The 24,929-nt window shown below is 38.3% G+C and overlaps 1 protein-coding gene across 3 annotated transcripts in view; it reads left to right on the top strand.

The window, feature by feature from the left end:
* Positions 1-24,929, top strand: part of LUC7L2 (LUC7 like 2, pre-mRNA splicing factor) — a 29,838-nt gene that overhangs the window by 373 nt on the left and 4,536 nt on the right. For 2 of the 3 annotated variants that reach the window (XM_066319829.1, XM_066319830.1), the window contains exons 2-7: positions 9,475-9,569; positions 19,240-19,338; positions 20,185-20,295; positions 20,962-21,105; positions 22,151-22,327; positions 24,323-24,414. In XM_066319829.1, the coding sequence (XP_066175926.1) occupies positions 9,475-9,569; positions 19,240-19,338; positions 20,185-20,295; positions 20,962-21,105; positions 22,151-22,327; positions 24,323-24,414 (718 nt within the window). Of the gene's footprint in view, positions 1-7,719; positions 7,791-9,474; positions 9,570-19,239; positions 19,339-20,184; positions 20,296-20,961; positions 21,106-22,150; positions 22,328-24,322; positions 24,415-24,929 lie in introns of all 3 variants that reach the window. The other variant, XM_066319831.1, reaches the window with a different exon arrangement.

Genomic DNA, 24,929 nt, shown 5'->3' with positions numbered 1-24,929 from the left:
GTGCGGCCCGGCCGTGGCGGGGCGGGGAGGAGGGGTCGGAGCCGCCGCGGCCCCGGAGGTCACGGCGGCGCCGGGCGCTGTTGGCCGTCATTAGCAGGCCCGAGGCCCTTCCTCGCACCCCCCGCGGGGCGGGGCTGCCGGGACCGTCAGCGGCGGCGTGGGGGGAGCCGGGCAGCGCCTTCCCCCGCCGAGCTGCCGGCGGCGCTCCTGCGGCTGCTGGAGGGCCGCTGCTGGTGGTGTCCGCGGCGCGCAGCCCTCCCGCCTCCCGCCGGAGAGAGGCTCGCTGGCGAGGTTTCGATCGTCGAGGAGAGGATACAGCGAACCGAAAAATCCCCCCAGGGCAACGGCCCTTTCAGTAGAGGAGGGTGGGGTTTTGTGTCTTTATGCGTTTGTCTGGATTCTGGCGCAAACCAGCGTGTTAGTCGGCAGGCGGGTATGGCTGTTGCTTTCTAAAAGGCGGTGTGGGGGTGACCCAAGTGGACAAACTCTTCTGAAAAAACAAGCCCTAAACAGCCAAGTAAAAGCTTAACATCTGGAGGCAGTCATACCCAGACGGAGATGCGAGGTGTACGGTCAGGTTTCAGATCGCTCTGCGGCTCACACAGTGCAGAGTATTGCTGTGTGAAGCTTTCCGCAGTTTCTGTCGGGATGCGTGGCGATCAGCTTGAAAATCTGAACCGGCGGCACTCGCCCAGAAATCCAGATAGTTGGGAGGGCTGCTAGGAAAGAGCAGTTCCAGTTACGCCGTGCAGCTCTTAACTTAGGAGAGAATACTGCGCCCGAGGGTAAGCAGCGATTAGAGATAATTTAAATGTTCTGCATGTGGTACTCAGACTGTACTCACTCTTGCAGAGTGTTAGTTTGTTGAAGCTTCGTGTTTAATTTAGGGTTACCTGCTTCTCCATGCACCGAGTAGGATGTGGGAAGTGGGATGTACCTTGTATGTCCTGACCATCTCTTGGCACTAGGCTAATGTGATAGGACAGCTTTTTTATAATATAATCCAGAATTGCGAATAAATGTAACTGTTTTACAAATATTCCTTGTATCATGAATGCTTTCTGCTGAGTTCTAAATTGTTGTTCTGCAAAGACTGTCTTCCAGAGTAAGGCTGTTTAGTCAGTTATCATACAGGATCTGATCTGGGGTTTTGTCTTGCTCCAGAAGATTTTCCAATATATCCTGTTGTGGCTGTGTGTGTCTGTCGAAGTGCTTGGTGAAGTAGCATTATGCTTCTGAAGCTCAAGTCTTCCCAGTGTTGGCATCTATATCCTTGTCTTAATGCTGCCCTAGGACTACACAGGTTTATGGGGAGTGGAGTTTCTGAAGGTGTTTTCTGTTGGATGGTGGGAGAAGAGTGTCATTTACTTGAGAGGGCAGCTCAGAAGCGTTAAGTGACTGATGTCTAAACCAGGAAAAGCCATTTCGGGCTGTTTTTTCTCTGTAAGAAGGCAGTTATTGTATTGATAATTGTATTCCTTCCCCTCCTCGTGCTCACCCTGTAATTCCCAAACCGCATGTGCTGAACTGTTCAGAAACGAACTGTCTAGAAAGGAAGCATTTAGAAGAAGATGGGCAGGGTGGGGAAGGATAAGGAGAAAAGACCATTTGTAAAACTGGCTTCCATGATTGAGTTGGAGAGCTCTGTGTCAAATACCATTCTTGTTTAAAAAAAAAAAAAAAGTTAATTGAAGCTAGAGCATTATTTAAACTGAATTGTACACAGGCATTGAAAATTAACCTTTTTTTGGAGATAAATGAAAATTAACCTTTTTTTGGATACTTGATAAATCCAAGGCCAGGCTCAAGGTCACTGAAGTATTGCTAACCTTGAGAATAGTGGGGTTTGGGGTAGTTGGGTTTTTTTATATTCCTATTACAAATACACAAATAGTCTGTTTCTGTTAACATGTAAATTGCAACTTCTCATTAGAATGCACCAGTTTTTTAATTTCTTGGTAGATCAGAACTTTCATGCCACCACTTGTCCCCATTGCTTTTGATTTTGCTCTGCCTGGCAACACAGTAGAGTTTAAAATAGAGTTTCTGAAAAAATAACCTTTCTTGGGCAATGTTTTTGTTTTATATTGTTCGATATTACCAAAGTGCTTTTTAGTTTTAAAACTTGACAAAGTCTGGTAGGTTTGTTTAAGAAGCCTGGAATATGAAGGCTTAAAAATCTTACATATTATAGAAAAGGCAGATCAAACATTTGATCTTTTCAGTGGGAATAGAAAAAACTCAGAGGTAAATTTAAAACCAGCGGCCATGCCATTTAGGGGATTTTTTTTTTTGGTTTGGGTTTTTTTTCCCCTTTTAGGTTATAGTATCATTTGTCGAAAATATGAACATGCTCTGAAAATGGTTTTGAACATTCCACAGTGAGATGCTCGAACATGGTTTTAGGAGATCAGCTGTAGGCTGTAATTTGTGGGCCAATGTGCAGACTCATCACTGGTGTCAGAACGGAAAATGGTGTCAGGCCAGAATGGAAAAGCCTGGAAGTAGTGATGAAGTGGGTTTATGCATTTGCTGTTAAGCTCCAAGAACACCTAGAGAGCACGGCTCCGGATGGGTCACAGTGATTCAAAAACCACTCACTGAGCTGTCAGAACATTAACGAAAAAGAATCTCTGTTAGAGGAGCCTTGGCCCATGTGACAGACACCTGACCCCGAGTGAAACTCGGGGGACTTGGCAGCTGCTGCTCAGGACTTGGCCAGTGAGCTGCATCTACAAGAATACATCTGGGTTGTCTGAAAAGCAGTTGTGTTGGTGAGAGCAATGCAGATAAATGTTTGAATGGCAGGAGGGGTTCTTTTACACACTTGGGAAAAACATTTACTAATTATTATTTAAAAGCAAGTGGATTTTTTTTTTAATATGTTGCATATCACCTTAGGTTAACCTTCTCTTGCACATTTCCCTGACAAGTGGAAAGCTGAATTGGATGTGGACTGTGCAAAAATTTAAATAAATTTCGAAGTTCCTTTGATTTTGAGGCTAGTAAAAAGCTGATTGTTTTTAATATAGTCATGACTGTAGGCTGAAAAAAAATCTCTGAAATGGCATTTCAAGTACTGATAATCTGCCATACCTAGAGAGGCTTTAAATATGAATTACTGAATATATATTATGGGTTTTTCAAATATTGAGAAATAGGTAGTGCTGAAAACTGGGTGCTATATTTATGTACTTATATATGAATGGTTTTGTTTTGATTTTTTTTTTTTTTTTTTTTTACTGCTAACACTTCAACTAAAGGACTTTTTATTCCATTTGTCAGTAGTTAAAAGGTTAGTTCAAATTGAATTTTTTGTTGACCAGAGCTACAGGAACTCATAATTTAGGAGTACATGGCACACAGAAAAGTATAACTTTTTTTTTAATACTTTGATTGTTTTTCAGCTGTAAAATTGAGTAAACTTTTTTAACAGTATGATTAGGTAAACCCTGGTTTTGCCATCCCTGTTCTCCTGAAAACAGGAGTGAACCTTATAGATAGGATCACAACTATAAGTTGAGTCATTTACAAACTGATTGAAATGTTAACAATTGATATTAGTATCCCCAGGATTGAGGGGTTTTTTTCCCCAGAATATAGTTTAAATGGGCAAAGATTGACAAGTTTTCTGTAAGAGGCCTGATGGGGAAGATCCCATTTTCTCTTGAATCAGCTTGCCTTGCCCAAGTGTTCCATATTCCACTGGGTCAGTTCCATGCTCTGCCTTGCTGCAGGAGTGGATGCTGGAGACAGCCTGAGGAGTTGGTTGGAAGCAGAGGATGAAGCAGGATCATTACTTGTGACAGAAGTGCAGACACAGCAAATCCCAGTGGCCCCAGTGCCACGCATCTTGAAACTGCTAAGACTTGGCTGCTGCAAGAAATGTGGTGCTGGTTTGTGTTTTTCAAATGATTGCCACCACTTCAACATTAGACCACAGTCTGGAAATACAAAAATCGAGCAAAGTTAATTGGATTCTATTAAGAGAGAGGTGAATTTGTGCATGCTTCTGAGACTTACACATGGTTATAGAAAGGTTCTCCCAAGCATCCTAGCAAATACTGTGCTATGTGACTGGCAGAAAAATCTCTGGAGCCTTTACACAGTATGAAGTGCCAGTCAGCACCTCTTGCTTCACCTGCTAGCTTTTTGAGCTGAGCTGCTGTGTTTGAAGTCTTTTAACTCAGTTCTTCAACTGTTAGTAGCATGCATGCTTTTCTTGTTGTAGATCATCTTCTTCTGCATTTGAAGATTATAATACCATTTTTGCATCTGTTCACATTGTAACTGGTTTTTCTAGGTTATACTTCAGTGGTTAGTAATGTTTGTTTTCTGTATTCATTGTGTGGAAGGAATTGAAGTGACACTCCTGTGTTTGGAGGCACACTTTATATGGTAACAGAGGTGTAATCTAGAACTTGTAAGTCATTTTTCAATTTCTTTGCTTTAGTATGGGATTATTGAAGAATTTCTGTGTACTTAACAATGGGTGGAGGGTTGATGTTGGTATTTGCAGGGTTAGGTAGATTTTGGGTTCCACTTTGCTTCACTCTTGGAGGTAGAAGGTAGTATGTGTGTTTAAACTGTGATAGATCACTGTTGAGGATTTTGTAGCCATTTCAGTAGCTTTGGGCTGAGAGCCAGCATAGGGGGCCAGGAGCCTCTTCCAAGAACTCTGCTTTCAAATACAGAGCAGCAGCAAAGGCAGAGAAAAATAGCTCATATACTGAATTTCTTCCCAAAGTGTTGATCTGAAATCAGCTCAGAAATCTGAAAATAGTCACAACACATGATCTTCATGAAAAGGTGCTTTATTTGTCAATCAGGAGTGATCAGGTTTTAAGAGCAATGATTCTGTTTAGTGAATTGTCTTTATTTTCTGGCTTTGTTACAACATTCTGATAGTTTAAACCTTAAAAATGGTGGGAACAATGAAGGACTTGGGGAATTGTTCTCTACTTGGAATGCTGTCTAAAATGGCATTTATGAAGGAGCAAATGGGCATATTCATACCTCCAGGGAAACCATTCTGATACTTGTTCCACTTGTAAGGCATTAGCTAAAGGATGGTTTCATTCTATCCTTCATTGGTGAGTGTTGCTTCAGTCACGGTGTAAAACAGCAGCAGTCCTGGTTAGAAATATTTCTTGTTCTAAAAGTGTTAGGATCAGGACACGCCCGGTGTTAGTGACCAGAGTGTCAGAATGAGCTGCCCATTCACTGTGCAGCAGGAACAGGATCTTCTGTGCTTGCAGAAGCCTCGGTTAAATAATTGTGTTGGATACTGGTTAGACAGGGCTTGCTTTGCCGGTGGAATCGATACACAGTTTTTAAAGGCTTGCCTCCACCCAGTTGGTAGTTCTTCAATAAAGCTTTTAGAGTCCCTTGCCAGCATGTTGGGACTGGTGCTTCAAAAATTTGAATGGAAAGTTATCCTTTTTTTTTTTTTTTGTTGATGTATCTTAATTCAGGAAGTCAAGGGCATGAAAATGAAAATTCACTTTGTTTCCTGTGCACGGAGTGCACCCCTGGTTTGCAATTAGCAGTTCCAATTGGATTCTAAAGGGTAATTCTCATCAGTGCTTTGGGATTGTTGACAGTAGTGCATTAGAGTACACGAGAAGAGTAAGATGCTGGATCAAAGCAGTCATTGTTACAGGCATGTTACTATGCTTTGTAGGCACTGCTGATGCCTGTTTTGCTGCTTTGGGATTAAAGTATACTGAACAGGAGTGACACTGTGGCTTGTTAATAGATTAGACTCAGGAGTTCAAAGTGAATTGTGTACTACAAATCCACATTGTAAGCTTCACCTCCGCATGTTCCTCAATCAACAGTATGCACTGGTCTTGAATATTGATGTTAATTTTGTAGTCAGTATGTTCTATACAAAATAGAAAACTTCCTCTAGAAAGTTTACATTACTGCCAGTAATCTCTTGAATATTTGTGTATCTTTGAATATCGTATCTTGAATATTTGTGTAACTGTGTGCACTTTCCTTATGCTCATAAAGATATGAAATGTGCAAGTATAGAAGTTTCCTTGGTGTTTTGTTTTTTCTTTTTCAGTTGTGTTTCAAAGTTCTCCATTTACCTGGAAAGTAATCTCAGACAAATGTGGTTTGGGACAACTACTTCAAGTGAAACTAAAACAGTTGCTTCTTGGGGAAATTTTAATTTTTTGTTTCTCCATGTAAATTTTTTCAACTATATGATTTTGCTTTTAGTGGAAAAAATCTAATTGGAAACACAGGGATGGCTTACAGTAATAGATGCTGACTCCTGTAATGCCCTGGTAAATTACTTTCATTCCTTTACTGAGCATGAGTCTTAAAGATCAAGTAGTTGATTATTCTGCAACTCTTCAAAGGCAGGGTTAAAGAAACTGCTATTCTGAGCTAATTTAATTATTTACATATTAAAATAGAATTTGTAATAAGGTCTGAAATATCTGTGATAGTGTCCACTTTATAAACATTCAAGAATACTTCTTAAACTTAGGTGACTGCAGCTACTTGTTGCCTGGGTATATTATTTTCTTATTACATAAATTACATTAATTTTTTATTATATAAAGCTGCTTTTTTTTTTTTTTTTTTTCTATTTAGATTTAGCATTCACTTGTTCATTTGACCATACAAAAAAAGTATCAACTTCCCTACAGTTGGACAAGCAGGAGTAGCATCTTGGTTACCTGCTGTACTGTGGAAATTCTTGGCTTAAGAATTCTGTTTGTGTTGGTTTAGTTCTTAGAAGGCATCTGCATAAATCTCATTTGCTGTAGGCAGAATGTCAGGTGCAGAGTGGAGCCATAGATTTTAATTCTTTCCTCCCCCCCAGCAACCCATGTACATTCCAGGCTGTCACCCTCTCAGGATGATTCATCTGTAGGTCAGCAGCAGAATAAATCTTCTGTCTTTGCCAAGAAGTGTGCAGTACAAATATTGGAGCTCACAAAATTCATTAAGAAATAAAAGCATTTTCTTCTGAGGCTATCAGACTTGGAAATGAGCTGCCAGAGGGACACAAAATTCAATCGCCGTTAGAATGTGGTATATGACACCTTTTCATTTTGGTAAACTTTTCCTTCTGAAACAGCGTATATTTAAAACAAGCAAATGCATAAAATTGCTTTTTGTAGAAAAGAAAATGTAAATACCCCAATCATAATTGTAAGGGAACCATTCTAAAAGTTTTTTGAATGCTTGAGTAAAGGCACAGTGCAGAAAGAATAAAGGTTTAAAAAAAATACAAATGCGTCAAGTGTTCTTGAGGCTGTTGTTGGTCCATTTGTGCCACCTTCTTTTCCTCACCCCCAGTGCTGTCCTCAGATTGGTAATTGTGATTATCGTGCTGGCCACTTGGATGAAAAAAGACTGTATTTCAGCTGTAGTATCAGTATCTAGTTGTGGTAGAGGTGTAAAAAAAGCCACTTGGAGGTAATGTCTGTGAAAATGGTATTTGCCAACTTGCCCTAAGGAACCCGAGTCTTTCAGCAATTTCCTGGTATTGATAACTCCTTGACTCCTGATAGGTTAGTGCTATTAAGCCATCAGCTGTGGGGGTTTTTCGAAATACTTTACTTTGTTGATGTGTCTTTATATAGAAGAATCTTTACAGTCAACATGTATTTCTAGATGCTGTGTTAAAATTGCTGGCAGAGTCTATTTTTCTATTCAAACTGAACAATCTGGCCCCTTGTTTTATTTATAAAGGTTCAATGTATCTTTGCCTGCCTACATCAATCTGCAAGGGAGTGTCAGAAAGGCCCCGCATTCGCCGAGCCGTGAGTTATCAATAACTTTTCAGATGTGTTAATGAATGTGGAACAAACGCAGTTATGTGTTTAAAAAAAATAAAGATCCACCTCCTGAAAAGAAAAAAAGGGGAAAAAAAAAAAGGAGCAAAACTCTTTACTGCAGTAGCAGGCATGATTGTAAAGGGATTACTCTGAATTTTTAGTAGTGTAAGTATAACCAAGCAGCAAGGCTGCCCTCTAGAAAACCTATTGTTGAACTGCTTTGAAGCTCTTTGGTGTGTGAGTTACAGGTTTTACCTGTTGTGTCCCGGAGGCAAATTAAGCATGTGTTGTTCATGAAAGCTTTTGTTTACTTATTAATCTGAAACATGGCCCATCTGAAAATGTTTTATATTAGCATCCTATACATAGAACGGATATTTAAGAATCTGATTATGTAATAGAAAGAAAGGTTTGACTAAAAAGATACAGGTTTTTTTATTCTTCTCTCTTGTAGTTAACCTCAGTAATAAATATGGCTTCTTGAATTGTTCAAGAGATTCGTATCTAGAAGTTGAGACTTTCAAATCATGAAGCCATAAAAAAACTGTAATAACTGCAAAATGTATCTACACTCTTTAAAATATTCTGTGAAATGTAAGAGGCTGCTGTCTGAGCTGTATGTCACTTTTTCTCCCAGCAGCCCTTCTTGCTTCAGTAATTCACCAGTAGGTTTTCCATGATAAGAGATCATATCAAATTACGTTAAAAAAACCCAACAAGGCTGTATTCTTAGAGAGATTAAGGTGTTTTTTTCATGCCTGTGTCTTAACATGAAGAGAGCCATTGCAGTGATCTGTCTTGAATTTCAAACAGTGACAATTACGTTATGATTCGAAAGGAAGCGTGTTCAGCCCTCATCCCCAGAATAGCAGCTGGTTCCCTTGTTCTGAAGACTTCAGGTCTTGCTCCAAGAAGGGGTTATTTAACCTTGCAGTTGGACCTCAGTGTCTGGGCAGGTTGATGCTTCTGCTGATGCAGGAGCTGCAACCTACCACAAGGAAGATACAATTAAGATGTTACAGCCCAACAAACAGCGTGTAGAAGCAAAAAGAAAAAAAGTTTATCATATGGAGATATACAAATACCTCTAAAATATTTTTCATATAGGCTAAGCCCATATGTTTGAGTGATTTTATTTTTTTTTCAGGTTTGTAAGCATTTAAAATCATTCTTCTGCCAACTCTTTATGCTACTCCCATAAAATGTTAAAGGGTGCATTGCATCCAAGAGCAAAATCATAAAATGAGTATCAGGTGGGATTTGGTGAAGACTCAGTGTGTATCATTTTGTGTTTATGAGGCTGCTTTGATACGCTAATTCTTGCATAGAAATACACCACTATTTCTTGCAAAGTCTGAACAGAGCATTATATAGCTCAATTAACAAATGTTCAAAGTGTTTTTAAGCTACTACTGACTTTCTGGTTTCAAGCACTTTTCCTGCTGCATTTTTGACGGGGAAGTGTGAGAGGATTTTTAAATAGCATTATAGAGCATTGAAACACACATTTGTGGTTTTGGTGTTATTTGACAAAGAAGCATAGAGTGTTTTAGTTTCCATAGACCTTGTCTTAGTGACAGGGCACTGTTAATGCTTTGCATGTAACCTGCAGAAGGTGTCTGGCTGCCGCGGATTTCTGACCTGGAATGTGCTGATTTCTATATTCCAGGTGACACGACCCGTCAGCGAATCAAATTCAGTGATGACCGAGTATGCAAGAGCCACCTTCTCAACTGCTGCCCTCACGATGTTCTGTCTGGAACTGTATGTAGCTAAATCTCGTGTTTTCTTTAGATAAGTAGAGAAATTGAATTATATTTGTTCTTTGTAGTAATTCCTTAAATTTCCTGGTTTTCAGCGGCTATGTAGCACTCTCTGGTAGCTCAGAGGAACTTGCATCAACAACTATTCTGTGGGTTCTGAAGTTAAAGTGTAGAATTCTTCTGTTCTGTATGCTAATTATTACCTAAATCTCATCATTTTCTATCGAGTGAAAAGCCACGTAACGTTACATACGTCAGTTGTGCTATAGCAAAGTGGCCTTACAGTGGTACAGTTGCAAGTAATAGAAAGAAATAAAATACATCGTGTGCAGAATGAAGTTACTTTTTTAAAAACGTATGTTGTCGTGGGAAAGTATTCCACAGATGTATTTGTATAGAGAAGTACAGAGATTTTTCTCTCTTCAGAAACATTTTAATGAAAATAATTAGAAGTTTAATTAATTAGATTTCTGAAAGTTGAGATATGTTTAATATGACAGTGGCACATCCTATACAATATCTGTTGTCATAAATTCCAAAGCAATTTTTAAATCTCCATTTATGGCATATTAGTAACTTGTTTGACTTGGACTTTTGCACACTCTGTAGTAGTAGTTCCTGAGCATGGGAAACGAGGCTTTGACACATGCTAGTAGCTTTGTCAGTGTGCTTGTGCTTTACATTGTGATCCATGTTTAAGCTTATTTTCTATGAAAGGCAGGTGAGGAATGTTTCATTGATTATTTAATCTTAAGGTTTGATGATTAGAATAATTAATGGTAGAGAGATACAGTATGATGGTACATAGAGTCACATGTGCCTATTGTTTTTAATGCTGCTAGGGTAGCTTTTTTCACTGGTGTTGGCACATTTTGTTGCCCTTTGGCACTGGGCAAAATAAGTATTGGAAAATCAGTCTGAAGGATTATTTGAAGTAGTATTGTGTAACAATGTATATATAGGTTTATTTTGAACTGTTTTGTGCGTTACTATCCAAACAAAATGGGGGGAAAGGGAGAACAATGTGTTTCTTTTCACCCATCTGTTACGTTGGATGGTGCTTTGGTTTTGTGATGAGCACAATAACTCCTGCTTGGGGAAGATTTGGGACAGACTGGTATGCTGTGAAAACATAAAAAGGCATTGGTCATAATCCACAAGAAGGAACTTGTCAAAAGATTGATTGGACAGCTTTTCATTGTGGTCCAATTTCTGTAAACAAAGACTTCTATAACAGCTGTAAGTAGAGAAATGTTTCCCTTCAGAACTATAAAAAGTCCTAGGTGTCGTGCAGTAGCTCCTCTTACACTGCAGGTCAGTCACGTAGGCTGGGGCAGCAGACACACATTAAGTCCTCACTGGAAGTTTTCTTCAGCCTCATACCAAACTCTGCTGCAGCTCTTGGAATATTAAATGAAACTGCTTCTTTAGAGAACATCAGTCTTTTTCCTCGTGCAATTAGTATACAAGAAAATGCGTTCCACAGCATAAATCAGGGTGCAGTAAAGCAGTGACTAGTTTAATCTTTTAGTGGGAGTAGTAGAAAGGGAACTCAAAAGATGACAGGTTTTATCTGGGCTGTGCAATGTTCTGCTGTTTACCTGCTCACAATCTGCAGGAATGGACCTTCTCTATTAATAGTTTTTAAAAGGGCAGGAAGCATGGAATCCTACTGAACAGTTTGTCACTGATTTAGAAAATGGCTGGGAAGATTTCTTCAGAGCTTTGATAGGCAGAGTTTGATGCATCTTTGCATTAAAGACCTTTAATAACAAATGCTGAGTGACTTTTTTTTTTTTTTAATTCAAGTCCCTGAATGCTCCTGGTAGAGTAGATTCTCGGAGGCATCTTACAAGGTTAAGTCTCTTCATTGAACGAGATGATCAGTAAAATACTGGATATGGATTGCCTTTTTTGTGTGTCACAAGGTGGTGTACAGTTCCTAGGTACTGTTTATTGCTGTTCCTGTCTGCAAAATGCAGACTTGTATATGTCTCTAGTCGACCCACTCTTTCAAAAGTGCTCAAGGACATTCAGAGATAACACAAGACTAAGTGACTCATCTGAGCAGACCCTGTTGTTTTGTTTTTCCCTTAATGGCCAAATTCCCCAAACTCTGCCAAGGCTTTGATTTCCCTTGACAATAAAAAAAACTCAGGTTGCAGTATATATTGGTAAAGGTAGTGTGTGAATACTTCTTGTTTAGGGATTTTATTTATGGATATGTCATGCTGCTAAGTTTCTGGGTTTGGAGACGTGGAAATTTCAAGTCAAGCAGCCAGAAGTGGTGCTGGTGGAGGTGATATTGTGTTAATGATCACTTGGGCGCCAGTTCACATACACAAGTCAGTGGTTTAAGAGTTTGCTCATTCATCTTGTATTAAAAATTTTATAATGAGAAAGTAGTAAGACTTTGTAAACCCTGGCTGATGAGACACTGAATAATGCTCCTACTTACACCTAGCCATTTTTTTTCTTTTTGCTTTTCAGGGTTAACACTGTTACTTGTACCCTTAATGATTTCCAATTATAAGACTTGTGGGTTTTTTGGTTGTTTTGGTGTGGGGTAGGGTTTTTTTCTTTACAAAAATGTTTGTCCTTATTATGAGACTGGGGACTGAAGCTGCATATGTAGGAGTCAGATGACACCCTTGTAATGGTATGAACTTGTTAAGCCATGTTCTCTGGGTGTAAGTAAGGTCTGTGCTGTCTTCTGCAGATTTAATAAGATGTGTGTGTTTTCTCCATCTTTGTATGTTTCTGAATTAATAGCAGAGTACTAAGGAAAGTGACGAGGTGGGAAGATTTAAAACTAATACCTTTAATAAGGCTATCATTAAGTAGCAGTGTCCTGAATAGTTGTAACCCAGTGGCTGGCTGAAAATCCCAACACTTCTGCATTTATCTGGCTTTTTTATCAACTTGATTGTGGTTCCCTGATGAAGAAAGTTTCACAAATACTATACATGGTCTTGCAAATGATGGTTCAGAAAGTCCTGTCTGCTCAGCGAATTAATTAACTTTGTATTTATGTGTATTTGTTGAGAAAAATTACTTCTTGCATTTTATTTATTACAGACCTGAAAATAGGCTGTGTTGGCTCACCCTGCAGTTAAGCATATCTTTAGATGCTCCTAAATTTACTGCATGCAGCTCTTCAGGAATGTTACTGACTAAAACCACATTAATGAAGACCTTGGTTTAGCAATATACTTGAATACAGTATTAACTTTAATCTTATTAGGAGTGGAGTTCAGCTCCAGATTAAGACAGCTAAATTTAGATTTGTGATGGGGAGCTGGGTGTTGAAGCTTGCACTGAAGTCAAAAGATATCTAGGCAATGGAGCCTAGAGAAAGATGAACTTCACCTGCTCATGGGTATCCCTCTCACGTGGGCTGAATCCATTTAGGCTCACTGAATGTATTGTCTGTATCTCCTTTTACTGTGTAAGAGAAGTTTAGATAGTTCACACATGTGTAAGATAGGTGTTAGTAAAGAGTTTTAATCTGTAGTTGATTTATTTGCCACTAGTCCCACTGCTTCTGGAACTATTTGCATGGTTAAACCTTGTGGTTTGGGGTGTGACTGTGATTTTATGTTGTACTTCCAGAAACAGTATCAGAAGCAATTAGAAGGCATTGTGTCTGAGGGTATCAGCTTTTCAGTTCAGGGCTGATTTGATCATGTGAACTGATTCAGCTTAGCAAATCAACTTAAATTAGGCTTGCATAAGCTACCTCAGTTTGAAGCCTTCAACCCAGTGGTGATGAATTGTCAAGTGCACTGTTTTCCTTTCAAGTGGTCATGTCATTCTCCTGAAATGTCTTCTTAGTTTCTTTGGCCAGCACCAGGAAGGTGAACTGAATGTATTACATTCCATTGTAATGGGTTTAATTTATTGAGGTGAAGGAGGGGGGTTGTTACTTTTGGCATGGTTATCAGCCTCAGTGTTGATAAATTTTATAGTCAGGCTATAAGAACAAATACTATGTAAACACTGAAATATCTTATTTAGTAATAAGACTGCTGCTAGTTTTGGTAGTGAAGATTTATTCTAAGACGGGGAAGTCTTTAGAAGTGAGAGTATGGTTACAGAGACATTTAATCTCTAAATGTCTTTTAGAAAGTAGATTTCAGAAGATACTTGGAATTCAGTGGTTACTAAGGACTTCAACTTAATAATGTCTGCATCTTTTTTGCTCAGCATTTCTTTCCTGCTAGTGAAGTCCTACGAAAGTTAACTGTTAGTGGAGTCAGAGAGTTTAAATGCCCTTCTAAATATGTGTTGCCTACAAGAAAGGATGGGCTTTATCAAAAGTCTAGAGATCTGTTCAAAATAAAATCAGTAGTGCAGCAGAAGAACAAGTTCCATAATAAGGAAGATTTCAGCAAGGAGTCTGTTTTCAGCTTCTTTTTATCTGTAGTAAGCGTTCTCATCTAGACCCAGTAGGGCCTTGACAGTTTGGTAAAGGAAGAGATCTGGTTCCTCCAATACAAATTTTCAGCAATGTCAGATCTTTCTAAGCAAACAAACAAACAAAAAATTCTTGCTGAATGTGAACTTCTTTGATATCTTTATCTCTAGAAAGAAATATCTACATCAACACTGCCCAGAGTGTCTTCTTTCAAAAACCTGATAAAAAGATACCAGCTGTTTTCAGAAGTATTTGAGAGTTTGAGCTACTGTGTCACACTTGGCTCAACATCCGCCCTTTGTGTTTTAAGTACCTTTAGCTTTTCTGTGCTCTTTCTGCAGTCTGTATAGAGTATATTCAGAAATCGAATTTCTGGTGTCAAAGGAACTTGAAGCAGTTGTAAAAATGCCAAAATGAGAATTTTTGCGGTAGGTAGCTCAAGACCTGGAGAAGAAATGGGAGGGGGGGAACCCCACCTTAATTTCATGTTCCAGAAGCTGCATCACATTAGAATTTCCTATTTAGTTTCCTATTCAGCTATTTGTCAGCTACTCAAAGTGCACATTTATTTTGCACATAAACTCTACAGATTCTCTACTGCCAGATCCTTGGCCACCTCTTCCTTGTCAACTCATACTTAATTCATGTGATACTTTTTTTACCTGATGTGATTGAAGCAGCACTATGCAAACAAAATGTATGTAATCCATATTTCTTTATTATAATAGGCATTTTATTTTGTGATGGGATGACGGAAATGATTACTAAATCATTTCTATACAAAGTTTTATGGGGTGAAAGACCAGTTTTTTAAACCTTAGCTCTTGGAAATCAAACTGCTTTAATTTCCCATCTAACACTAAGAAATAAAAAAAGTATTGCAGGGAATGGCCAGCAAGTACTAGAAAGCACTAGTTTCTTAAACAGAATTCAGCAATAACAAAAGGACTCCTGATATCCTGCTTCATATGTGGTTACCTAGACTAATCTTCAGCAATAACTTTCATTTGCAATAAAGAGTCGCCAAATATGTAGGCTTTTCTTCAGGTTTTCTTGAGGTGTGGAAAACTGTAAAAAGACCCAAAGCATGGCTTAGCTTACTCAACAAACTTCAGTTATGTCTAGCCTAGGGGCTTGGATATTTTCACCTATCTGTGTAGTTCATCTGAACTGCTCTGTAAATCCCTTTTAAGTAGTGTAAGTCTGCCTGAAAGTCATTGTATTGACAATGAAAAACAGTGCAAGTTTGTTCTTTTAAAGCCTTCCATTTACTCAGTGTCTGAGCATGAGTCTCCCTCTTAGCCATCTTCTGTTTCAAATGTGATTGATCTTTAAATGGCAGAGTACCAGTGCTTGTTCTTTGCCTCTGGGGGGAAGACGTGTCTTGGCACCGAATTGCAAGGTGGACTTGTGGAAAAGGAAAATAATGTGTCTTACTGAATCTTCTGTCCATTTTCATCTGCTGTCCATCTACTTTGCAGCTACCCATATGAGCCAAATTATACTGCAAGCTGCTTTTTGCTTATTAAGGTCCTTGGCAGTCATGATCCAGCATAGACTTTTGACACTAATGAATCATCCCCAAGATGAGTTGTCTTTGCCAGATGTTGCATAACTTATACCAGCAGAAGTGCTTTTTTAGACTGTTTTTGCATTTAATATGCAAACTTATTTAAGAGTTTTAAATGTGGTGGGGTTTTTTATATCTCTCTACATTGGGATTTGCTAATGGGACTTTTATGGAAGACATTTCATAGTAATGTTTTTGTGAAGACTTTTAAAGGATTACCCAGGGCTAGCATAGGCTGTGTTAAGGAGCAGTTCTAACAATGATGTGATTTCTTCAAGAGCAAAACTAATGATAAAGAATCCTTTTCTTTTGTACTGGCTTGTTCTTGCTCCTGTTATGCTGCATGAGTATTTTTCAGGCTGCCCTGTTGGGTCAGAGGAGGTAAGGAGAGCTAAAATTTATTCTGTTGTGATTGAGACATCTAACAAAAAGCAATCCTCTACAACATACTCCTTGTCCCTCAAAATTTCCACTAACATTACTGAAGGTTTTCAACAGCTTTTAAATTTGCCATCTTTAAGTCCACTATTCTCTTGTCCTCTACATATTGTCAACATGTTGTATGGCTGCCCAACAAGTTGGACAAACGTACACTGCTGAAAATTTTGCCTCTGTGTTTGGTTTGCTGAGGTATTTTTTACCCAGTCACTGCCCAGATTGTGTTCAACAGCACAGGCAGATGTGGCAGCATGGAGTGGCGCAGCACAGGGGTAAGGGGAGGACAGAATGTTTCTCAGTAGTGATGCTGGGCTCAGACTAATTACCATCCTTCCTGGCTTTAGATTTACAATTCCCAGTAAGAGGCCAAGATACCAGAAAATGTACTGTTTTGTGGAGGTTAAATCCAACTTAAACAGAGAGAAAGAAGCATAAAACACATGTGAAGTGAACAGCATGTCATGGTAGTGTTATGTGAATTCTGGGGGCTTTTAGTGTGTGATGGAATTTTATTTCATGCATTTATTGAAAATGTATGCAGGTTGCATCTTAAAATAGTGGAGGGGGGAAGGTTGTGCTGTGATGGATGTTTCAGGCTTTTTGTCATTGTATTCAGACCTACTGAAGTGTGTCACTAACCTTATCTATGCATTTATAAATTAAGTGCCTCACTTCAAAATGGAATTGGCCTTGAGTTTTACAGTTTTAGCCTTGAAGACCTTATTCAGTACAAGAGATGAATCAGCATAAAGTCAATTTTCCACAATTTTAGGATAATTGTCAAGTGTCTAATTTTCAGCTAATTTTTAAAAGTTCTTTCACATTGCTCTCCTAGTATTGAAGTAGTTTCCTGAAAAAATGCTTCCATTTAAATAATGTCAGTGTGACTTGGAAAGAGACATCTATAATTGCTCAGCTTCAAGGTCTGTGTGGATTTGCAGCAGTTAACAGAATTGCTGAGGTCCTGTATAGTTGCAAAAGGAAAAGCTAATCTTTTCCTTTATCATTTCAGTCAGATATTCCCAATTGCAATCAAATGTTTTCCGGAAAACAGATTTATGGTCACTGAAGGGAATTTAAATAACTGCAGTTTATAAAAAAGACTTTTCAAGTTCAAAATTCTTGTTTTTACCGATATGGGTTTTTTTTTCTCTGTATGAAACTTCTGTATGAAATAAACCAACAGCTTCCATAAAAATTACTTTAATGGTTTCATTGGAAGTCTGAGTAAAAATTTGGGAAGACTAAAATACTTGGGGTTTGTTTATTTTACTATACTTATGAGGCTTGGATTGTTTACTTGAATCCAAGTATTTTGTTTTTTAAAACCAAGCAAACAAAAACCCAACAAAACCGTCACTCATTTGGCTTGAAGCACGTTCTGAGTTAACATTAATCTTCTATTTACAAAACTCACAATGCAAGTTTTTAATCATTTTACCTTTAGGTTTAAAATTGTTACTTAACTACAACAGTAACAACTTTTTCCATCAAGAGTTCCCTTGTATTTGGAGTCCAAGATCCCCCTAATTAGGAGTTTTTTCCTTTTCAAAGTTCTGGTCCAGGGCTTGAAAGAAGAGCAGAACTTGCAGCTTGGTCTTAGAAGGAGTTTCTTAAATTTCTTATCTGAAGGTCAGCACACCACCTAACACCAGGCTGAAAGACACCACTGCCCAGAGCACGGGGCCTGGCGTTCAGGGTCCCTTAAAGTTTCTAATCCAATTAACTCTTAAAACGTGCTATATTTACAATTTTGTACCAATAATCACTACCAGTTCTAGACATGTAATTTTCTACGTCACATACATTCTACCAATGTCTTTGTGCCACCATCACAGCAGAAGATGGATGGAGTAGGAGAAGAAGAATTTAAGACATCACCCATCTTGCCTCTATCTACTTCCATTCTAAAAACCCAAACCTACAAATTTTCACCCTGTGCCAAACAAAACTACTGTCTAATTTAAATTTTTGTTGTTCTCATTTCATCCGTAAGTGTTGGCTGCTTTTCCTATGGACTAAGGTCAAAGGCAATGCTTTCCTGGGTTCCCAGCAGGGGTCTTGGACCCCTCTGGGCAATCTGGGGAGTTTTCCCCATGCCCTGGACTCCAGCTGAGTTCATCTTTCATCATGTGCTTTCAGTGTTAAGAAAGGATTAGTTCTTCTTAATATTAAGTGAGCAGTGCCAAGAGCAGACTTAACTGAAACTGGTTTTAAGTGCTGTAAATAACAATCGCTTCCAGTGATTATACATCAGCCTGTGCTTTTGCAGAGAGGCTGCTTTTGGGTTTATTCAGTTTTGTTTCCATTACAAATTGTTTGAAGGGGTGGTTTAGGTTTTTGGTTTGGGGTTTTTTAGGTTTTTGGTTTGGGGTTGTTTGTGGCTGGAGGTTTTTAATTTGTTTTAGGGTTTTTGGGGTTTTTTTTTTTTTTTGGTCAAGTGTACCCTGCTCTGTCTTGGTCACCAGACTTGCCATGAACAGACTGAATATATACTATCTCCTATGCAAAATTCAATTTAAAAATAGTTGTTGCCCAGTAAGGTTCCTGGACACTCTCCTCAGTGGCATTATATACAAGACAAATGATGTAGCCTACTTACTTTTTACATTCATGCTTCCTTCCTGCCTCTTTTAAAACAGTTTTAGATTACAAGTGAAATATCTGTACTTTTTCTTCCATGATTCTTGAACATAGTCTAACATTCAGCTCATCTTCCCTCACTTGCGAAATGTTTTGCAGGGATTTGATTTTTGGTTTTCCTACTTGAAATGCTTCAAGAATGTTTTTTTAAGCAGCACTTAAAATGCTGCTGTGGTTGTAGCTCTTTCAGGTGATGAATGTAAGAGAAACAAGTTATCATGGATTGTGCCAACAGGTTCAGGTCAAGAATTTGACCATATAATTGCCAGTTATTTTCATGGAACTTGACTCTACTAAACTATTTAAGTTGAATACATGATGTTCCACTTCAGTCACTTTTTTGAACTTACGGTAAAACAGCATTTTTGTGGGCCATTAATGATACTTTGTAATGCAAACAGCCATCATGATAAGATAAGCTGTTCATTCTCTTTGCTGTTATTATTTCTTCATTCGTGCATGTATACCAAAGACCTGATATCATCTCATTACCACAGACAAGATGACTTGCTTCAGAATATTTGGCTGTTAAAGAAAATCATGCTAACCTTACTCCTTGTAACGCTTCTGAGAAGTTAAACCACGTTGCCTTTGTCTTTTCAGAGAATGGACCTTGGAGAATGCCTGAAAGTGCATGACCTGGCATTAAGGGCAGACTATGAAATAGCATCCAAAGATCAAGATTTCTTCTTTGAGCTTGATGTATGTATTTTGTCTTAATGGTGGAGAGAAAGCCTTAGTTGGTGTACTTACGTAGATGAATTGAGCAATAGATGTTAAGATTTGGTACAGACTGAAGGAAGACTTGGAAAAGCAATTTTATAGAGTCAGAGACACTCCTGGCACAGTTACATGAAAGGTAACTTGCCTCTTCATGATTATATGCTAATTTGTGTTGGTAATCATCTCTAGGTAGAACTGTTGACAGCCTCTCCAGGTGTGATAAACTTGAGTGCTGTTTTAGTGTTGTCAGAAAGCAAGCAAATGTTACAGCTGTGTGTGCTTTGAAGAGAGTTCTGAATTCTGCACTTAAAGTAATTTGGTATTGGAAATAACAGATCATATACTGTGACTCCATAAATTATAGTTTGTTCTGAACTCCCAGCAACAAAGTTAGTCTTTCCTAGGACAAAAGGATTTGGGTTTTTTAATTATTTTTTGGAGGAATGGTCAATATACCTACTTAAACACAAGAGAAAAAAAGTTTCAGTATTGTATGTAATTGGCTGCATGAAGTGATCCTGAATAGCCTTGCAAGAACCTTAATGCCACTAGAAATACTCACTGATATTACTTCGTCCTGTTCTAGATGGCTTAAGACAGATTCACTTCCAAATTTCTGCAAATACTTAGAAAGTATGACAGTGTGTAGACTACAACTTTTTTAACCATTTGTATGAATATGTGTGATTGATTAGTCAGTATAAACCAGTAGATTATTGTTTCACTAATGTGAAAGTGAAGCCTTAATAAACTGAGGAAGCCTTACAGGTAATGAAAAATTTCTGTTCTTGACAGCACTGATCCTTGTTCTTCCTGATGTTTTAGGCAATGGACCACCTGCAGTCATTTATTGCAGACTGCGACCGGAGAACAGAAGTGGCTAAGAAAAGACTAGCAGAAACCCAAGAAGAGATCAGCGCTGAAGTTGCAGCTAAAGTAAGCATGTCAGACAAGTTACTGCTGTCTCTTTGGAGGCCAGTTCTTTCAGAAGCCAGTTTAAAGTTTTGAAAACATATCAAATCTGAGAATTCATACAGAGGAGGGGAAAAAATGATAAGTTTTCTCCATCCTTTCTAAAACTGCCTTTATGGCACAGGAGAGAATAGAGGGAAGAGACCTCTTTGATATTTTTCACCTCAGGAAACTTGACTCTGAATCCATGCTATAGAAATGTTAGTATTTCTTACACTTTTTGTTGCAAACATCATCTGTAAAGTAAACAAAATCGATGTCCTTTTCTCTAGATCTCTTTTTGAGTGAAAAAAGACCCTATAATTTTTCTGCACATATGTGCAAATGCTAGGAGGAATGGCTGTACAAATATAAATTTTTCAAGACTGGTATAGACAACAGTGTGAATTATTTGAAGTTTTCTGAACAAAATTCTTTTCTGGGATTTTACATAGACTTGGTCATTCAGCCTTTTTCTGTGTTTTTTTGTAGAGAGGCACTTTTTGTTTCATTTCTAACCGGAAACGTTCTCTCTGTGTGTTTCTTCTAATTCTATCCCTCCAATTTTGCATATCATAACTCAGTAGTAGTTCCAATTGTTCTCCATAATAAAAAGTATTTCCTGTGTTAAGCCTTTCCTTGTCTTTCAAGGCTGAAAGAGTTCATGAATTGAATGAAGAAATTGGGAAACTGTTGGCCAAAGTAGAACAGCTTGGAGCTGATGGGAATGTGGAAGAATCTCAAAAAGTAATGGATGAAGTGGAGAAGGCTCGGGTAAAGAAGAGAGAAGCAGAAGTAAGTTGACTGTGTAAGGCTTAGGGGATGGAGAAGGCAGGGCCAAATAATAAATTGCTTGGCCTCTGCATAATGCAAGACATCTTACTTTTGTCAATTACTTAGCTAATTGCTACATATAAAACTAAAGAAATTGCTTTAGCATCCTGTACAGTTAAAGTTTCTACCCTCAATACACCCCTGTACCATTGAAATTATACTTGCTTCCACAAACTGTGCATTTATCTTAGTTTGGGTGTGTTGGTCAGTTGTGTCTGTGGACACTATCTTTGTGGCTGTGAGGGTTGTGCTGACTGAGCTGGTTTGGTCTCAGGCTCTTGCTGTGACAACCCTGCTGTAACCTCATGCTGGAAAGCTTCAGTGAAGTGATCCATTGTCTTCACTAAAAGAAAGTTAGTGTCTTGTGTATTAGAAAAGTCAAAATGATTCATGTAATGTTCAGGTGACAGAACTCGCCAGGAGCTTTTCCGTAGTGTATTACAGAAAGATACTGAAATTTCTAGAAATTAATATTTGCAGTTGTTTCAATAGTACCAGAAGGATTGCTGGCAGTCTTGCTGGTCTGTCATCTGAATGTCTTTAGGTAAATTTTGCTCAGCTAATGTGTTTAATTAATGTCTAAAATTCAGAAAGATTTCTCAGGAAACAAATACTGTCATAAATGGGGTTCAGAACTAAAACTGGTGTCATATTTCCATAATACGTCGACATAGTAATCATAGTGTTAATGTGTATTCATTGTTGTACATGAAAAAGTTGTTCATCCTTCCACGTGATATCATCTTAAGGCAGTAATTACCCAACTTTTTTTTTTTAAAGTTTGCAAAACAAGTTGCTGATGTCCTGCTTTTAAATACGTTCCATTTCCAAAATAAGGAAACATGCCACGTATTTTAGTGAGGCAGTTATTGTACAAATAATGCGATATAACTAAAGAGTGTTCTGGTGTACACTGAATTTGGTTATTTGTAGTGTATCTTTGGTAAAGTTTCATCTCTGTGCTTATGTGCATTATGAAGTAACAGCACGTGCTTTTCTTCTCTAGGAAGTGTACAGGAATTCTATGCCTGCCTCTAGCTTTCAGCAGCAGAAGCTACGGGTTTGTGAAGTGTGCTCAGCTTATCTTGGCCTTCATGACAATGACCGACGACTTGCTGATCACTTTGGAGGAAAACTACATTTGGGATTTATTGAAATAAGAGAGAAGCTTGAGGAACTCAGGGTAAATCATTGCTACATTTTCTCTGTGTGCTACTTAATTATTTGCCAGGCAGGCTGATAGGAATATTTCTTTCTCTGTGTGTGAAATTTTTTCCTATCAGTTTAACTTTTGGATTTCATTAGCCTAAAAACACTAAACTGAACTAAGCATTCTAATTTAGCATCAATTACCTGGATAGATTTGTAAGATGGCCTCTTTTGCACTGAGGTAGATTAAAACACGCATTCAAAGTAATGTATCTTGGGAACAGAGAACTTGAATCTCCTTGTAAAATGGAGAACTGTATTTTGAATGAGCAACAGCAATGTTGAAACATACTTAGCAGTCATAGGAGATAGCCAAATGAACTTTGCTTTTAGCCACATGATTGACTAAAAGTAATAAGGAGACTCTGGAAAATACAGGAGCATGTAGTAAAAGGAGGATGATAACACTTGGAAAAGCTTTCCAAAAAATGCTTGGAACTCAAACAACCTGATGTATGGTGAATGACTAAAACTCAATTTGTTTATTTTACCTGGACACAGATTAGGAAATTTCTTTGAATAAAATCCAGCAACTCAAAGCTGTAGCTATGCAAAGTGGGAATACCAAATTATGTATATCTTGAAGTCAGAAATAATTGTTATGGGGAGATTGCATGTTCTCTAGAACTTGAACATTTGAAATACAGTTGGAATATTATAACCTATCTTGACCAGAAGTCATATGCTGGAAGAAAGACTGACTGGAATGATATTCTGAACTTCTAGTTTTCAAGAGGATGGATTTGAACACTGATGCCATTTATGACCTTAATGTACAAATGATGGAGTTCATAGCTCAATTAAGCATTTTAACTGTAGAAGTCACTAAAGACAGTAGCTAAATTGGTTGGAGTCCTAAGAGCAGAAACTGCTGCTACTGGATTTCAGTAAATTGACTTGGTTTATGTTCTGTAATATTCCAGCTGTCTTGCATGGATATTGTGACTTACCTTTCGGAGAGCCCAGCTCTTCCTGTTGATGATGTTGGCAATTCAGGCGTAACTTAGGCCTTAGATGCCTAGAACAGGTCACGTGTGCTTCCTCCCATTCCTCCATGAGATTATGCAAAGAGTCACTTGAACAAGAAACCTTGCTTATAGTTAAATTGCTGATGTTTACAAGGAAATATAGATATAATTTGACATGAAGGGTTGAAATAACTAATTATTTACACCATTTGGAACAAAATATGCATGGATAACTATTTCACATTCCCAAAGCATCAATAAATTAATCTTTCAAAGTGCTTTGCTAATAAAGAAAGAAAACAATAACTATCCCCTCCTTCCTCAGAGCTCTCCTCAGAGATCTAATCAAGATGCTGCTGGGGCAATTCCACCTCTCAGAAGAAGGTCTTTACAAAGAGTTGAATTTCTTGCATCATGTCCAGAAGGTGGCAAGACTTGGCTTTGGCCAGATCTCCAGTTGTGAGTTCCACATCTGAGGGCCCTCTACTGAGCGTGCCTTGTCCCCAGTAGTAGTGAGTTCACCCTGGGGGCTGTCAGCTGAAGCATCTGTTCTAACTTTGTCCCACAGTCATAATACAGAAACCAGTAGCTTCAAAACTTAGGTGTTGGCCCAACCAAGTCCTTTAAGAAACAATTAACTCTCCTGGTTCTGATTCCTTTCTGCCTTTCCCCAGTGTCCAAAATATGATAGGATTGGCATGGAGACTCTCACATTAAAGGCATGACTTACTGTTCTGAATTCCCCTTTATTAAAAACTTAATATTTAACTCCGTATATTTCAGGTCTTCGTGTAACACCACACGCATCTCTTCTGCAATAACTTCTGTTTCTTCAAAAAAAAAATGTATATATACTGAGGAAGAGAGTGGGAATAATATGCACAAGGGAAAGGGGATATGCCTGAGGGAAAGAACTGAATGTTAACTGTCTAAATTATTTTTATAGCACCTTCATATGAGAATTTTTTTTAATGTAACTTAGTATGTTCTTTTGCTTTCAGAGGATTGTGGCTGATAAACAGGAAAAACGAAATCAGGAACGTCTGAAACGTAGAGAGGAGAGGGAAAGAGAAGAACGGGAGAAACTAAGGAGGTAGGCATCTGTTTTAATTGCATGTACATTATGACCTATTAATGTTTAATAAGAAAACTGATATCGTTCATACACATTTCAAAATTTGCAGAATTACAGTAGTTTGCATTCTTTGGACACTGAAAAGGATTGAGATGGAATTTCTTTCTAAATCTTAAAACATGGAATTGTTCTCCTAAAAAGTCTTCTATAACTACTCATAGTATTGCCTCCACATATTTGAACAAAGGGTCTTTAAGTGAGATAATTTTCAGGCGCGTACCTTGTTTTGACACCTGACAGATGTGAGCTTACACACATATGAGCTCCTTACATCTCTTAGCAATTTTCTTCAGAGATGTTAGAAATTTTCCTTATTGGAAGCAGTTGAATGTGTGATTAAGGAAAGCAGGTCCCTGTTCTTCTATGAAACAGTAGCTTCCAGGCCTGGTGAGGCTAGAGTAGAAGGGAACAGGAGCTGCATATCTCTTGATGTGTTATGTTTCAGAGGTTAACAGTGTGGATTTCTGAAATAT

This window comes from Sylvia atricapilla, chromosome 5 (assembly GCF_009819655.1).
Source record: "Sylvia atricapilla isolate bSylAtr1 chromosome 5, bSylAtr1.pri, whole genome shotgun sequence".
NCBI lineage: Eukaryota > Metazoa > Chordata > Aves > Passeriformes > Sylviidae > Sylvia > Sylvia atricapilla.
The sequence above is the reverse complement of the archived record's forward strand: the minus strand, read 5'-3'. Positions and strand labels throughout refer to the sequence as shown.